This window comes from Corvus moneduloides, chromosome 6 (genome assembly GCF_009650955.1).
Source record: "Corvus moneduloides isolate bCorMon1 chromosome 6, bCorMon1.pri, whole genome shotgun sequence".
In the NCBI taxonomy this organism is placed as follows: Eukaryota; Metazoa; Chordata; class Aves; order Passeriformes; family Corvidae; genus Corvus; species Corvus moneduloides.
Window position 1 is genome coordinate 47,440,539 of NC_045481.1, and position 16,939 is coordinate 47,457,477.

The 16,939-nt window shown below is 43.6% G+C and overlaps 2 protein-coding genes across 51 annotated transcripts in view; both read left to right on the forward strand.

The window, feature by feature from the left end:
- Positions 1-3,720, forward strand: part of TNNT3 (troponin T3, fast skeletal type) — a 30,951-nt gene extending 27,231 nt beyond the window's left edge. For all 50 annotated transcript variants that reach the window (XM_032111277.1, XM_032111279.1, XM_032111278.1 and 47 more), the window contains 2 exons: positions 824-864; positions 3,328-3,720. In XM_032111277.1, the coding sequence (XP_031967168.1) occupies positions 824-864; positions 3,328-3,376 (90 nt within the window). In that variant the 3' untranslated portion in view covers positions 3,377-3,720. The remainder of the gene's footprint in view (positions 1-823; positions 865-3,327) is intronic.
- A 1,809-nt stretch (positions 3,721-5,529) lies between these two features.
- Positions 5,530-16,343, forward strand: MRPL23 (mitochondrial ribosomal protein L23). Its single transcript, XM_032112934.1, has 5 exons — positions 5,530-5,608; positions 5,725-5,847; positions 6,493-6,575; positions 8,444-8,517; positions 15,981-16,343. Exons 1-5 carry the CDS (start codon positions 5,583-5,585, stop codon positions 16,143-16,145), a joined length of 471 nt encoding a protein of 156 aa, XP_031968825.1. The 5' UTR covers positions 5,530-5,582; the 3' UTR covers positions 16,146-16,343.
- The last annotated feature ends 596 nt before the right edge of the window (positions 16,344-16,939 follow it).

The following is a 16,939-nucleotide window of genomic DNA, read 5'->3' on the forward strand; positions in this document are numbered from 1 at the left end:
CATACATCTTGGCAAGGACATTTCTTTAGTCCAGGAAAACTAAGCAGAACCCTGACTCAGTTACAAATGAGAAGATGAAGGGGCAAAAGAGGGCCCTCTATCACACCCTAGTGTTTTGTAGGCTTTTCCAGTACCTGACTCCCAGGATTTCAGTAGCAAGCCCAGGCCTAAAGACCAAACTGAGTTACTAAGGCTAGAAGGTGTTTATCCTGTGCAAGGTAGGTGTTTGCTTTCCTATGCATCAGGTCATCTTCTCTTATTAAATGAGTGGCTGGGAAAGAGGTGAATGCTACAAGCTCCTTGCCTCCTACTCTGCCAGCCAGCAGAAGGTACTCCAGGAGGATGTGATACCCATCTTCCATTCTTGAGGTCCCCATCCAAAGACCACTGAAGACCTGTGGGCTTACACACTTCCTGATGTATAGGAGTAAGGGAAGAGTGAGAAGGTGAGATTGACACATGCAAGTGCTGGAGCCATCCAAGAGCTTTCCAGTTGGCCAAGGTGACACTCATTCAGGTTCACCTGCCTGCAGTTTGACAAGTGAGTTCAAAGGAGATTAATTTCAATGTGTAGAAACTCTTCTAGTAAGGGTTATAAAATTCTAGCTCTTCTGTCCCTTGACATGTGAAGGTGGCTTGCAGATTTATTACCAAGAAGTAACATTTCTCTCCTTCAACCATGGGTGAGATTTTATTTCACAGGAAGTACTAATTCCTACTACAGGCACCTGTTTTGAGCACTTCAGCAGGTAAAACTCCCCTCTCCTTGAGGGAACAAGGTTTCTTTGTCTCTAAAAACCCTGGTCATATATGTTGTTTGCAGATTGTCACCCTCAGAAACCGGATTGATCAGGCCCAGAAGCAGTAAGTATTTATATCCCCTTCCTACCTCCTGGCTTGGGGATATCTTCTCAGTGTTCAAATGACTCACTTCACCCTCAACACTGACATTTTCTTGTTGCAATGAAATGGGGCAAGAGATGGAAGGGCCACTCCCATCCTGCCTCACATTGAGAAAATGAAAGGCAAACTGAAGTGAATGTAACACCTAACAAGAAAAAAATTGTGTTTCTTCACACCCTATCTTCAAAATTTTCCTCTGCTTATTTTTGGGTTTTTCAAGCACCTGTCTGAGGTGCTTTGAATACTTGAGGGAATACAACCCTTGTTTATGAAGGATAAACAAGTGGTTGCTAAGATCATGAGGAATGGTGTGTAACAAGACTAACGTAATGGGATTGTGAGTTCTTTTCACTCATCATCTCTCTGACTTTTCTTCACCACAAGACTATTTCATTACTTTTTTGAGACTAATATCTTTATTCTAGGTATTTTTAATGAATTTATGAGACACCAGGGGTAGACAAAGCTTGAGGGTTAGGACATGTAGAAAACTAACACACACAGAGAAGTAACTTTAGGGAAGCTAGGGAGGAGAGCTCTCCAGTGGTAGGTTTGATCTTCTCTGTGCGTCTGTATCTATTTAGCAAAGTCATGCCAGGAATGAAGCAGTGGCCTTTGGTGATATCTTTGGATGATAGCAGTTACCAGTTACTGCCTTCCCACTTCCCCAGGACACCCTGACTTATCAAATGAATGTAACACTGGGGATTTGGTAGTCTGTAGATGCCAAACATAAGGCTTGACCTTCCCACGGTATTTTCTGTACAGAGCTGTAGGCTGATGAACCTCAGCAGAATGTGCAGCTGCAGGAGGATGCCATGGTTTGTCTGGGTGTTGCTGCTCTTGTGGGGCACTACCACACCACCCACAACAGGGCACACTGCCTGCTTGTTCTCCCAAAAGACAGGATACTCTCTCAGGACATCATTTGAAAAGGTTGCTCTGAGAAGCCCAGAGCTAATGAGATTTCTGTGTGCTTAAATTTCTATCCAAACTAGACAGTATCATTCCAAAGCAGTGCCTGCCAGCGTGTTATACAAGGATCAAATGAGTCTTTTGCTTCAGACTTTATTAAATCTCCTTAAGCACATGATAAATGTTAGGTGTAACATCAAACATCACCGGTGCTTGTGGATATAAAAGGACTCTGCCTTTGTTTGAGGAGCTGTGCAGTTCCTACACTGGGTTTTGAACCTTCAGAAAGGCTGGCAAAAGGGACATAGAGATTAGTTTGAGATAAGCAGAAAGTGCATGCTCTCTTTTATGTAAACCATCAATTTTTTCAAATAGACCAAGCCTGTCTTGGTCAAAGGTAAAGTATCCACTATGTGTGTGTGTCTGTCACTGTGCTACATCCTTCTGTAAATATGGCTGGTGCTCTTGAACCAATCCATGGGCCAGCACAACAAAAATCTCCCCAGATGTGATGTCCCCGTGTTTTTCTTCTCCCTGGAGGAACCAGTGGTTCTGAAGAAAGGCCTCTGTTGACAGCAGCACCTTGTGCTTGGTCCCCAACCCCACACTCTGCCATGTCAAAGAGCTGCCCCCGCTTTGCACGTGCTTTGGTTCAAGAAGCAGCCTCATCATTTTGTGTGTGTGAGATTGAAGGGTTTGTGGGTTTGCCAAGCCCCACAAACCAAGGTGCTACTAATGGGAAATAGTGCAGAATCTAACTCAACTAACTTCCTGCCGAGCCCCATTCTGAGTTCAGGCTTCTCAGGCAGAAGGTAAGTGGCTTGCATGTAGGATTGCCCTTCTGTGTGCAAGAACTCTTGGAGAGAGTTTGCCTCAGGTGCTTTGAGTGGGGAGTATAGCTGGACTGCTCCCACACACCATGAGCAAGACAGGGATACTGATATGAGAGCAGGCCTAAAAAGTTGTTTGGATTGTTTTGGAGGCTCGTGCTCTCATGATATAAACAGCCACTCTGCCTTTGCTAGAGCAAAGCAATTCTTAGTTGTATTTAAATTAGTGTTCAGCTTTTTGCCTCCACTACTGAATAGAGCATCTGGGGAATTTGATCAGAGCTCTTTCATACTGAGCAAATTTCTCTAGATAGAGCTCTAAATCCTAAAATCTAGACCATAGCAGATTTGTATTCAGAAAACATCAAGTCTGTGGCTGCACAGACCTGTCAGTCAGTTTGGAGACCACCTAGATTTCTACCCTGATAATGCAGGAGCCTGGAAGGGTCCACCTCTTTCAGGCATGCACATCCTGCCTTTCATACTAAGAGCCCCAGGAGGAATGTTTTTCCACAATATCAACAATATCTTTCTCAGGATGTGGTCAATGGCAGGTGTACCCAACATCCGAGAAGTGAAAGCAGCTGAAACCTAATCTAAGAGTCAGAAATGCAGAGTGGACACAGACCCCCACTGCTTCCATCATGCTGACATGTTTTTCTTTCCTTTTGCATTGTAGCAGCAAGAAGGCAGGAGCCAAGGGCAAGGTTGGTGGGCGCTGGAAGTAAAGAACCAGGCACCATGGCCTTTAGTGGTGTGCTGAACCCCTGCTGGTCTCCTCTTTCCTCCTTCACCGATCACTTGTGTTCTCATGCCTCAATGATAACAAAAATCGCATCAGCCTGGATTGGCTATTGCTGCTGCTTTTCTTCCTGGAGGGGTCTGGTGGCTTCCTCAGGCAAGGGGAAGCAGGTTCCCTGTGGAGCTGGGCTGACTCCTTGCTGGCATCTTCAATTCCTGCTGAGCATGTCCCTTACCCTCCTGATAGCCGCCCTATGCTGTCCTGTAGATTGCTGTGTACAAATCTCTGGATTTTGTAAATAAAGCACAACCAGTACCTACTCCAATGTCAGCCCTCTGGAATGGTGTTTTGTATTTTATTTAATGCATTCCCATTTTCCAAGGATTTGGGAGCTGGTCCAAACCCTTACTTAATATAATTTGATCTGTCTCTACAATGGGGAATAGGCTCAGTATCATCAGCAAAGACTCAGGATTGGGGGCCTGTTTTAAGCCATCGTAGCCGACTGTTCTCACAGAGCTCGTAATCTGGCTGCCAAATGTAGTTGAAATTGACTTCAAAGTTCGAGTGATGAAGTGAATCAAAGAATCGGGAATAAAGGAACAAATCTCCAGAAGTGGTAGTTTTCAGCACATTGCTTTTATTACATGCAGACAAGTGCAATGGAGAATGATTCATTCAAATATTACATTATAATATTTATTGAGGCCGTTAGCCTGCATACAATATTAAAGCCCAATACTGAAGTGTGAATTACTTGGTTAATTGTGTAGATGTCAAAGCATAAGTGGCTGTTACTAAATTTGAGGTGTGAGCTGTTCTGTAAGGCCTCTTGTCTTTGCCAACCCTTGAACTGCCCTGGTGGGGAGAAGTCCATCAGAGCCTCTCTCATGTTTCCAAACTTCTGTTTCTTGTCCCTGTGTGCCCACTCCGGCTCTCTGTTGGCATATGCTGAGGTGTCATGGAGTCATGAGTGGTTTAGGTATGAAGAGGCCATAAAGATTATCCAGTTACAACTCCCCTGCCATGGGCAGGGATGCCTCTCACTAGACCAGGTTCCTCACAACCCCATTCAGCCTGGCCTTGAACACCACCAGAGATGCGGCAGCCACAGCTTCTCTGGGCAACCTGTTCCAGTGCCTCGACACCCTCACAGTAAAGAATTTCTTCCCAACATATAATCTAAACTTACCCTCTCTCAGTTTACAACATTTTCCTCTTGTTCTGTCACAATATACCTTGGTAAAAAGTCTCTGACTTTCTTATAAGCCCCCTTACATACTGAAAGGTCACAATCAGGTCTCCCCCCAGCCTGCCCTTCTCCTGGCTGCACAACCCCAGCTCTCTGCCTGTCCTCACAAGGGAGGTGTCCCAGCCCTTCCAGCCTCTCTGTGGCCTCCTCTGGACCTGATCCAACAGCCCTGTGCCTGTTGTGCTGGGGTCTCACCAGCGTGGAGGACAGGAGGAGAGTCAGGACAAGACCCCAGCAAAGGCAAACAGCACTGCAGCACCCCACAGAGGTGGTATTTTCACATAATCACAGACTTGTTAGGGTTGGAAGGGACCTCTGGAGATTGTTCGGTCCAACCCCCGTGCCAAGGCAGAGTCACCCGGAGCAGGTGACACAGGAATGTGTCCAGGTGGGTTTCAGTATCTCCAGGGAGTGAGATTCTACATTCTCCCCAGCCGGCCTGTTCCAGTGCTCTGCCACCCTCAGTGTAAAGATGTTCTTCCTCATGCTGAGGTGGAACTTCTTGTGTTTTAGTTTATGGCCATTGCTCCTTGTCCTGTCGCTGGGCAGCACTGAAAAGAGTCTTGGCACCCTCCTTTGAGATACTTGTCTGCAATAATGGGATCCCCTGTGAGTCTCCTCATCTCCAGACTAAACAGGCCCAGCTCCCACCGTGTCTCCTCAGAGGGATGCTCTAGACCCCTCCTCCTCTGCATGACCTTCTGCTGGACCGTCTCTGGTAGCTCCTTGTCTTTCCTGTGCTGAGGAGACCAGGGCTGGGCACAGCACCCCGCGGCTCCTCCGAGGGTCCCTCCTCCCCCCGTGTCCCCTTCGCGTCCTGCGCCCCTCCCCGCGCTCCTCACACTGCCGCGCCGCGCTCCTCCGCGCCAGCAGGGGGCGCAGCCGCCGCCGCCGCCCCGGCGGGGCCGCTCTGGCGCCGCCGCTTCCGCGGGGCTCGGCCATGGCGGCGGGCGGCAGGAGGGCCGTGTGAGCGGGGCGGGCGGCGGGGCGCTGGGATGGGGGCCGGCGGCGTGCGGCGGGGCTCGGTCGGGGCAGCGGGGTGGGGGGCCGGCCGGTCAGTGAGCGGAGGCGTGTCCCCGCAGGTACCCGCTGTTCCAGAGGGGCGGCCCGCAGCTGCGGATCTTCCGTCCCAACTTCTTCATGCTGGCGGTGCGGCCCGGCGTGCCCCAGCCCGAGGACACCGTCCAGTTCCGCGTCTCCATGGAGTGAGTGCGGGCACGGCAGCTGGGCTTGTGGGCTGAGGGCTGGGAGGGCCGTGTGCCGGGACAGGGAAGGGGCTTTTGCATCAGGGAGACCTTGCAGAGGGCGGCGAGGGCATTGATTTAATGACCAGCTTTGCGTGGCTCCTCTCCCCGAGTGTTAGTGAGGCTCAGCCTTCCCAGGGACGGGCTAAGGAAGGAGGAAGTGCTTATGAATTTGATCCAGAGTAAGCAAGGTGGTATCCAGTTACTTGTCAGGACTCTTTCAGCCTGACCAGTCTGCTGGCACCCATTAGAGCCCACAAGCCTGTAGGAGGTTTTGGTAAGATCAGCAGCTCCTACTCAGAATAAAGAAAGGTGTCTCAGGTTGGGCAGTGAGAAAGCCTGCTGAACACAGCATATACTTGGCATTTTGAATGTTGAGGCTACAGAGGATAAAATATTTGACAATTGTTGCAGTTTATGGATCATAAATCGCTATAGCAGTGTGTGGTCTAGGCTGAGTTTATACTTCCATGTAGTAAATCTGTCTTGGTTAAAACAAGAAGACATTTATTCCACGGTATTAAACAGTCTCTAGTTTATTATATTTAAATATTTACACTTTTTTTTTCTCTCTTTCTTTCCCCAAAATGATTTTTCATTGCCTAGAATGACAAAATTGGATATCAGGAATTACCTTGAAAGAATATACAATGTGCCAGTAGCTGCTGTGAGGACCAGGATACAGTATGGTAAGTGCAGCAGAGTAATCTAAAGGGATGAATACAGCATCCCTGCACAGACAGAGTAGACTTTACCTTTCAAAAAGTCTGTTAGATTTCAACAGGCTTTGGTTCCAGTGTTTCTAGGTGCTTAGCTGGTGATGTCTGTTAGCTTAGTTGTTTATTCATCCCTTCAAATGAATGTACACCACTTCATATTGGAACGCTTTGATGAAATTATGGTGTAAGTTTCACTCTAAAAAGAAGAATCTGAATTTAAAAAGGCTAATCATCCTGACAGTTCTCTAGCTTGTGCTTTTGTAGTTGGTACTGTTTCTCCTTGAAGACCAGTGGGTGTCTCCCTTCAGAAGGAACTGCTTCACGTGTTTGAATGAAAGTAGTAATTAAACAATTTCAGCTGTAGCCTGCATTTAAAAAATGAGCTGAGATTAGCTTGCAGGAGGTGTTATGGTCTAACAATAGGCAAAGTTTGTAGAGCAAAGAAAAATACTTTGTTGGACCAGTAGATAGTGTCAGAAAAACATCTTGACAAGTTTTCAGGTTTTTATCACCTGTTGTTACCAGATTTCTGCTACAGACTTGAATATTTCCTCTTCTGTTTTTTCTCTTGTACAACCCCTCGAAACAACAACAACAACAACAAACTGCCCAGATCCCCATCAAAACCCACCAAAAACCCAACAAAAAACTAACCCAAGAGAAAAAGGAAAAACGTTCCTAGTTTAACTTATGCTGAGCTCTTGCGTTGGAGCAGAGGGACGAACTTCTAACTGAAATAGGCCAAATTTAGATAATGTCACCTTTACCTATGAATGCTTCCTTCCCCAGAGCTTCTCTGACAGCAGTTTGGGTGCAGTCAGGAATATTTTTCATTTTTTTTCATGTTAATTTACATTTTTGATCACCAGGCAGTGTAATTATTGAGTGGAGAGTAACTTGCTTAGGACATCTTTGATAGCTGGGTTTTTCATTTTTTCATGCAGTGACTCTAAGAAAGGACTTACGTGTTTATAATGGTAAGGTTAAGGATGATTTTAGAAAGAATAGGAAAAAAGACCTGTAGGAGTGAAAAATGGAGGATGAAAGAAAAAGCTTCAAAATAAGGTTGTAAAACTCAGAACCTATAAAGGAAGAAAAAACCTGGAAGTATCATCTGTAATATGCTTGTGTGAAAAACAGAATTAAATTAAGTCATAAATACCAAACACATATAGTTCCAAACAGCACTGAAAAATATTCATGCTTGTCCTTATAACCATTTTGTCCCTCACTGCTGATTTTAAGGGAATAAAAGGAATAGTCAGGAATAAAAGAGGGTTAGAATGCCTAATAAATTGAGAGCTTTAATGTCTGCCTAATCTGAAGTGGATAAGTTGTACATCCCACTTCAGTTGTGACCAGCATCCTTGGAGACGGTTGAGGTGCATTGGTTTGTTGGGATGTGGAGTATAATTTCCTGGTGTATAAACAGTAGATCCAGCTCATCAGCTGAATAGTAAAAATTGTCAAGTTTAAGGCTGTTTAGTGGTCATTTTCTCCTTGTCTTCCTGAAGCTTTGGATGTTGGGAGGACAATTTATCACCCCTGGCCCCTGCCTGGGAGACTTTTCTCCTTGCTTCTTTGCAGACTTTGTGTGTGGCGTGAAGGCACGATGGCAGCAGGCTGGTGGTGCCTTGGTTCTCTGCTTGTAAACGAGGAGAGCATTGTCCAGAGTTTCAGGACGTTTTAATAACTGTGGTGTTGTGCTGGCAGTGAAGGAAGAGTATTTCTCTTAACAATAAATCAGAACTCAGCAAGTCCCCTCTTCAGTTTGGCCTTGCTTTGGAGAACTTGGAAGTCCTGGGAAGTAAAAGGTGGGATTCTCTTCATTTCTGCAGGTGCAAACAACAAGAGGAATCACAGGAATCAGAGAGTGAAGAAGCCAGATTACAAGGTCGCCTATGTACAGCTGGTGAGTTAACATGGATGCTTGTGAGGGAAGAGAAAGGGACTGTTAACCAGCCAAGCTGAAAGTAATGGCCAGTGAGTTGTCCTGGTTGGCTGAGTATTTCTGCCAATCCTCTAATAATGACAGTTTCTTTAACACATTCCACAATGTAAAGAGGTTTAAACGACTTGGTCTAAAGATGAATTTCAAGCAAATGGTTAGTTTTTCAAGCCCCATGTTGGTTTGAGGTCTGTCTGTAGGTTGTGGTCTGATGTCATCGGGTGCTGCTTTGCCAGAGAGTTTCATGCTGACCCTGTACTCTGTGTGCTGGAAGGTTCACGACTTGTGTGGTTGATTGCTGAAATGTCCAGTAAGTGAAAGAATATATTGTGAGGGCAGGGAACTTCTTATTAAAGGTCTTTGAATTTCAGAGAAGACTAAGGCTTATTCCTTGGAGAGCCTTTAGTCATGTCTAAACAAGCGTGCTTTGTGGCTGAACTGGGCTCTGAAACATACATTGGTTGCCCAGTGGAAAAGGAGCTTCATGTTCTTAGAAATTTCTTTCATAACAGGAGCACATTATAGTTTAGACTTCTCTTGGGCTTACCTGTCTTTATGCAAAAAAGAAGTGCAACCAGTGACAAAAAAACCCTTCACATACCAAAATTACGTTAAAGAGATGCTATTTATGGTTGTAACACCATAAGCTCAAAATCTGTCTTGGGACAAGGATTCAGTGTTGGGGGAACACTCTGTTATCTTAAAGACTGGCTAAGACTTCATATGGACTTGGGGTCAAACTCAAGAGGCAAAAACAATGGGAAATCTGATTTTTAATATTTCAAAGTTTAAATACGCTTTGAAGCTTTTTTCCTAAGCCCCTTCTGGGAAGGGGAATAGAAAGAAAAGTGAGGACGGTGTGTTTTTCTAGACAGCCCTTACCTAATTTAAAAGAACAGCGTAATGTTACTAGGAAGTAACAGTTGTATTTAGATGAGGACTAACTTTGTTTTATTCTGCTGAAGTTAGAGGCAGCCTCATCTCTGTGAGGATTTTACATTACGATGGCTAAAACGCACATTCCTTTTTCAAGGAAGAGTCTCTGCTTTGGTATACTCGGGGAAGGAGTGGCAAACAGAATGCTTTTGCTGTGTTGCAGCAAGACACTCATTTAAGGCAGTGCCTTTGTGCATTTATTTCACATTCAGCCTCTCAGCCTAGAATAGCAGCCATTACCTTCAGGGTTGCTTGGCAGAGGTGTGGAGATTTACCTAAACTAACTTAGTATTGGAGGCAGGAGTAGTTTGTTCGTTCCTCCAGCCTCCCGTTTTGTCCCCTGGGCGATGCATGGAGCCCTGCTACACTGTGGCTGAGGGCTCTTAGTACGTGGGACAGCAAGAGTCCCTTATTGCCTTATACTGCAGTTGCCATAATAAGTTCTTGAGGAATGCCGTGTTTTCCATCTCTCCCATGAGCAGGGTCGGGGACCAGTTTTTGGTGGTGTTTTTCATGTCAAGGGAGGGAATCCTGACCATTTGCTAAACTCTTGCCAGTGAAGCTTGGTCTCTGTGTTTTTTCCTCACCTCATTCCTGCTCTCTGGTCTCTTTTTTTTCCTATTGTTTTTGTGGTCTGTTAATTCCATTAACATTTAGGTTTCTTTATTCCTCCCCCTTTCTCTTTTTCCTTTTGTTTGTTGCTTTTCATCACTGGCTCTGATGTCTCACACAATGAGCTCCCAGCTCTGTGTTCACACCAACTTTAAACAGTGGGTGAAGCCAGAAACCCAGTGTCATTTCTGAATCTAAAGGGTTTGCCTTCGTTCTCATTCATGGTGTGATCAGGCCATTACAGGCCCCATGCAGTCCATTGTTAATATCTGCCTAATTTAGGAAAGTCTTTGCTAACCACTGTAAAATCCTTATTTTCATGAGAATTAGTTTGCATCTGCTGTGAGTCAGAGTAGCTGGGCTTTCCCACCATTTTTACCAGCTGTGTTTTCTCTCATTAATCCAGTTTCAAGTTAAAACTGCTTATGACTGGAAAAATATGGATGTGTTTTTGGAAGGTCTTGGGTTGATCTTTCTGTTGCCCACTAGGTGGAAGTATTGCTCTTTCCAGTGTGACTTGGTGGCGGCTGTGGTGCAGTTTACCTGAATGAAATTGAGTTTATTCTCATGACTGGTTATGTTTCCCTGCTTCATAAAGCATCACCCTATGTTTCCCTGTGCAACACACATACCCATTGACTTTCTGCAAGAGTCTCAAAGGAGGAAGGTATATGAAGTCATAGTCAACATGCCCTTAGGTGTCAGACTAGTGCCCCAGCTGTTCCACATGTAAGAATTGTTGTCCTTTCTTTTCCAAATACTATTTCTTGGAGATTCAGAGCTGTTTGCTTTATTCTCAGGCGGTAACTGGACAAATATGTGATGTGTCCAAGCATAATATTTTCACACTAAAAAAATACCTCAAATCATAGAAGGCTGTGGATCAACAATATCTTGCCATTCCAGAGCCTGCTTGCCTTTTTCCCCCTTTTGGAATGTAGTGAGAAGGGTTTAAGTTAGAGACTTACGGCCCTGTGTATCAAATGCTACTTTTCTACACTGTTCTATTTTTAAAATTAAATCCAAGTTTTATATCTTTGCAAACTAGATAAAATAACTGTAATACAGCAGCATTTCTCCTTACTCCAATACCGCTATAATTATCATAACGAAAAGAAAAAAAAAGAAGAAAAGAAAGCCGGTGGGAAACTTTGCAGTTGCATTAACAGCAGGGAAATTAAAAAAAAACAACAACATCCCCTCCTTCTCCTCCTTCAGTGTTCTCACTGGTTTAGCTTAACAGGTGTTAGTACCCGTGGGAGCACAGCTGTAGACAAGCCTCTGGATTCTAGACCTATTTTTAATTAAACCTGTTTTGAGAAATCTAGTGGAGATGGCTGTAAAAAGGAGTCTGACCTTGTCAGTGTTAGGACTAACACCTATTTAGCTGCTTGAATGATGGCACTGGTGGGAACATTTTTGCAAATGCTTTCTCCTCAACCCCCGTTTAGAGTATCCTGTACATGCACAGTAATTAACCTATTTGCACATCAGATGTGACAGCAGTTGTCTTTTGAATTCAAGGAAACTTGGATGATCCATATGCAGTGTTGTTCCTGAGAGGATTTTTGAAGTTGCTTTCTGTGCTGTTTTGCCATTTGTTTGCCATCAGATGTTACCACTGCAATAGCAGGAGAATTGTTCAAATGCACTGGATTATTAAACTTAGCTGCGTTTGCTGCTACTGCTGGACTGAATCCCGTGCTTTTGGGAGTCCAACATTTTTGTAGTTAGTGATACGATAAACATCACTTTTCTGCTAATTCTGAAGGACAGTAATAAGTGCTTCAGTTATTCAAATAACCAGAAGATCTCAGAGTTGTTTACAGGATCGGTGTTTGCTGCATCATTACTGCACAATAATATCTGTGCTGACCTTCCATTTCTAAACTTTTCAGGGGACGCAAAGGTCAGAGAAGTATAAGTGAATTTGTGCTGGATAATCCTCCCAGCAGTTTTCTGACATGAGGCTCAGCAGTGGAAAGGCCAGCACTTGACTTCATAGGCCTAATTATGGTCACTTAACCTCTCATTAAAATGAATGGAGGCAATTCGTACCACTCCATGTGATAACTCCTTAGACAGACTCAAAGAACAAGGTGTGTTTTTACCCTTTCTAAAGATGAAGGCTTGAAATCTAAAGGGAAAAAAATGTTTGATGCTATGATCACTTTTTATTGTGAAGGATGTTATTAGCATTTAACAAATGAATCCTCATAAGGCCTTGTATGTAACTCACTTCTACATTCAGGTAATGCTGAATTGAGAATTAGAGTTGTGCAAGAGTGGAAGTTTAGTGGGTCCCGTTTCTGTTATCTGAGCACTGGACCACGCATCTCACTTGTGCATAACTTTAGAATTTGTAGGAAAAAGGGAGGTCTCTGGGAAGACCCCAAACTGAGAAGAGCAATGTGTAAAATCATCATGTGGCCTTTATTTTTTTAGGTGTTCGATGCCACCTCTCTGATTTGCTTTGTTTGGGGGTCTTTGATCTTTTGTTTTTAGAATTATAAGGCTTCACTTGAGAGTGAGGTGAGCACATTGTGGTAGAGCTTATCCTAACAAATTCCAGAGTATTAGGGGATCACTTCACATTGATGAAAAAGATCTTTTGCTGTCAGTGCACCACCCAGTTCCAAGACAGACTGAGTTATCTGAGCAAAATTACTTTTTTTCCAGTGTCTTGTCTTTTTTACAGGATTTTCTTTTAGCACAGCTATGTTGAGTAGAAAAGTGGTGTTATCTTCTCCCCCTTTCTCTGTGCTTCTAAGGTAATTATGCTGGCAGAAGTCCTAAAGTAGAAGCAAGTTCTGGCCTTTTTAGAGGTTACTTCAGCTCATGAGAATTTCAGTAATTCAGCAATTAAAAGGATAAATAGCTTGCAAAAGGTAAATCGGTTAACAAATGCAAGGTTTTCAAGTAAGCCAGAATCTTCCTTTCCGGTTGGATATGCCAGCACTTCATGTTCTAGCAGTTTGTAAACCAGATAAACCCTGATGAACTTGGTAAAAATCGTTTGCTTTATTCCAATGAGGATTTCATTCTGAGGATGCATCTATCATATGGTTGTCAAATGGTTGCTGTATAGCAATAGGGAAAACTTTTGCAAAGAAAAAGTGTAAGAAAAAGCAGCACTGTGTAAAGGAGTGACAATCCCTCTGTTCCTTTGGTAGGCATTTTTTTGAGGAGTTGGCATATGAGCTTGAACCTCAGTAGCCTCTGGCATTGTGTGGAAGATGCACTGAGTGTAAATATGCCTGGACAGCCTAACAATCCTTTATGTAAGTTGATGCCTTTTGGTATTTTTTAAATTTTGAAATACCCAAGATACAGGCTTCTTCTGAAAACTAGCTACTGAGCATGCACAACAGCTATTTTTCATACAGTTTTCATCACTCCAGAGCCTTACAGTGCAGTATTACTGCAGAGTATTGTTACTTAAGATTTATCAACCTTCAGTTCTCAGGGTGTAATGTCTTGGCTGTTTCAAATCGTGTTTGGCTGCCAGCCAAAATCAGAATTTCTTCACAAAACAAGAGCTGGAAAGAGCCAACTTGTCTGTGCTGATTTGATTTATTAAAAGACTCCAGATACAGATTGACATTTTCAGCTCAATATTTGACTTTCACCAGCCTTGAAATGGGAACTGTGAGCACTTTGATAAACAGCTTAAAGGTTTGTCTGGTTTTGCTACAGCCTCTGTGTGTATCTTTTTTTGTTTTCTTCCCTCTTTTTAAAATAATAACTGTTTTGCAATGCTTAGCGAATTACCATGGATGTTGTTAGTATGCTTTAGGGACAGCTTTCCTTCATTCTCCAATAAGGGAAATGCATTGGTCCTGGAAGCATACCAGAATGAAAGTGCTGGATAACAAGAGCAGTCCCTTACTACACTGTTACCGGTATAAATAGTTCTCAGATTTTCAGTGGAGGTGGTGTGCCTACCATGTTAGCCCGAGTTGTTTTCTGACTTGTTTAACTAAAATGGCTTCCTCTCCAGGGCAGGCAGGTCTTTAGTATGGGCCCTGTCTGTTCTGTAGGTACCACAGGGCTGAGTGACCTGCCCACAGCACAGTTAAAACACAGCAATTTTTTGTAATACTACCAAATTCTTTTCCAAATGCTTCAGTGTGCTAAAATCCTGGGCAGCGCTTGGCCTCAAGGGTGCTTGTTGCTGATCCTGCTACAGGAAGAGGTTTAGTAGGCTGCAGCTTTGGGCTTGCTCAAGGACCCTGGTAAGGCCAGTTTCTTTCTGTGCCACGAAATGGGACTGTGCTTTAGCTGTCAAAGGACAGCTGTTAGAAGGATACCTGTTGGTAATTATAAGGTACAAAAGAGCTGAAACCCCAGAGTACACCAGTGGAAAGGAAAACCTTGATATGTTCCAGTTGAGCTTATCCAGGCTAGAATCAAGGAAAAAGCAATGTACACAGCAGCTCCCTTGTTGTTTTTGTAGTATGGTCAGGCTCTTAGGAAACCCCCAAGAAGTATGCGCTACAAAAACAACTGGAGCATTGCTGTGTAGAGTTGGTATTTTGTAGATTCCAGTCTGGATAATCTCATCTGGGATAAGTCATGCTTTTTTCTCTCCAAAGCATATGAGGTTTAGATTTTTTCACACCTGTTATTTGCCAGGTTGACTGTATATGATTAAATGAAACATAGCACACATTCAGCTGGGTCAGGGATGTGGTGATGGTTCTCTTGGATTTATTTATGTCATATTTCTGATCCCAAAATGCAGTGTAGGTAGTTATGTCAGGGAAGGCTCCTTTCATGTCCTTTGTGGAACCATTTCATAACTGAGCCTCTTGTTTGGTTATATTTACTGCATAAATTTAAAGACTGACTGATCTGAAAAAAAGCCAAACCCACCTGTTTTCATCTGAAGCAGTTAAATGCTTTTCTTGAGATTTCTGTATGCAGAAAGCTGCCAAAGAAGTTAATGCATGGTAATGTTTGTAAGTGTTTTGGAGAGTAATTTCAGAGTTATGGGTGACCAGTTACAAGTTTTATTATGCAAGGTCCCATATAGAATGGAAGGGCTGATATTGTTGAGTTTAATGAAGCTCTGCTTAGAGCAAACGCCACTAAAAATAAGTAGGTAATGTTAATAGAATAGTACATTTCCACAGAAAAATGGTTTCCTGCTGTTAGATAAAAACCAGAGACCAAGCAAATGTTTATTTTCCGAGTGGGAGACGTAGATCTGATGATGATGTTTCACTAAAATGACTTGTCTGTTAGGCAGAATGACTGATGCAGATGTAATCACTTTAATCTCATTAGTGATATATTAGACAGATTGTTCCCACTGTAATTGTTTTACACCATAGTCTTTATGTCTGTTGATAAGAGACCTCTGATATCTGTTATTCTGTATTCCCACATTACACCCTACAATAACAGCTGCTAGGCTCTCTCTTATCCTTAGCTGAGATCAAAACAACTACAACCACTACTCATATCCTGAGTGTTAACATAATGAATGCCTGCTCCACTGTGTATTCCCTGGTGCTGTTACTTTAACAAAATCCCTTATTTTGCTCATCTTGTTTTTACTGTATGACTCACACAACATCTCTGAGCTGGTTCAAAGTCTTTGAAGAGATGTCCATCTCCTGATCATTCATCTGTAAAAAAAACCAACATGTCAGTATCTTAAGTAGCACACAGAAGAGGAGAGGCTGAAAGTTAGCTTTTGAGGAGAAGGGATGTACATGTATCTTGGGGACATGGGTGGAAAGGGATTTTGGGAGGTCACGAGGTACCATTTTGCACTAGCTGGAAATTCAGGGTGGTCTTTCACTGTAAGTGTATGCATCATAGCTACTGCAGAAAGGCTGGAATGTCTCTCTGACCATTTGTTTTCTCTTTAGGGCCAAGGACAAACCTTTCAGTTTCCCAACCTATTTCCAGAGAAAGAACAAGACCCAGAAACTCGCTCTTTGGATGACTTCAGGGATAAATATATGGAGAAAGAGAAGCAGAAGCAGGAAGGTGACCCCAGACGAGGTGGAGTCCCTGATTGGTTTGGACTTTGATGCAACAAGCCAGCTGCCTTTCTTTAGGCTCAGAGGGATTTTGATTAGCACAACTTGCACTCTTCCCTTCTCGTAATGACTGAATGTTTAGTCTTGTGCAGCCCTTGCTAGCATGTCTTTTTTCTGGCTGTTTGTGCTTGACTACAACAAAATGGCCCTGAAGAAATAAAAAGGTAAAATAAATCTAACTGCACCAGGTCTTTTCTGTGAACTTGTGGACTGTTTCTAAAATGTAGAATTCCTTGTTGTCATTTCTGACTATGAGAGTGTCATTATGTTTACGTTCTTCGTGCTGCTGCGGGTTGTTTTGAGTAGAAATAGGAAGGATTTGATTTCCCAGGATATGTGCAGTTTGTATGGACTAGAATGTATGAAGTCAAGATAGGTTAGTCAGAGGTGAACATGAAAGTGTAGACAACTGGGCTATAGGCTCAGGGTGTAGGGTGCCCTTATTGTCACTTACTGTCCTGCTTATCCTATTGCCTTCCTTGCAGTGACCCCTCCTTTCCTGGAGAAATGCACGTGGTCTTATTGTACTCTTGTAACAGTCATGTGGCATTTTGGGGACAGGGTTTATAGAACACATTTGTGACTGGGCACGTATGTGTTTGATCCCCTTAAGCATCAAGGAACAGACAAAGGTGGTGTGTGTCTCTGCTTGCTGTTGTGCAGTGCAGGTAGCTGCCTTCTGTGACCAGCCTGCTGTAGGAATGTTTACTGGCATGGTTGTGCTGGTATTCCTTCCCCTCTCCTCAGCTACCTTGCAGTGCTGGCAAGTGTCCTGTGTGGACACA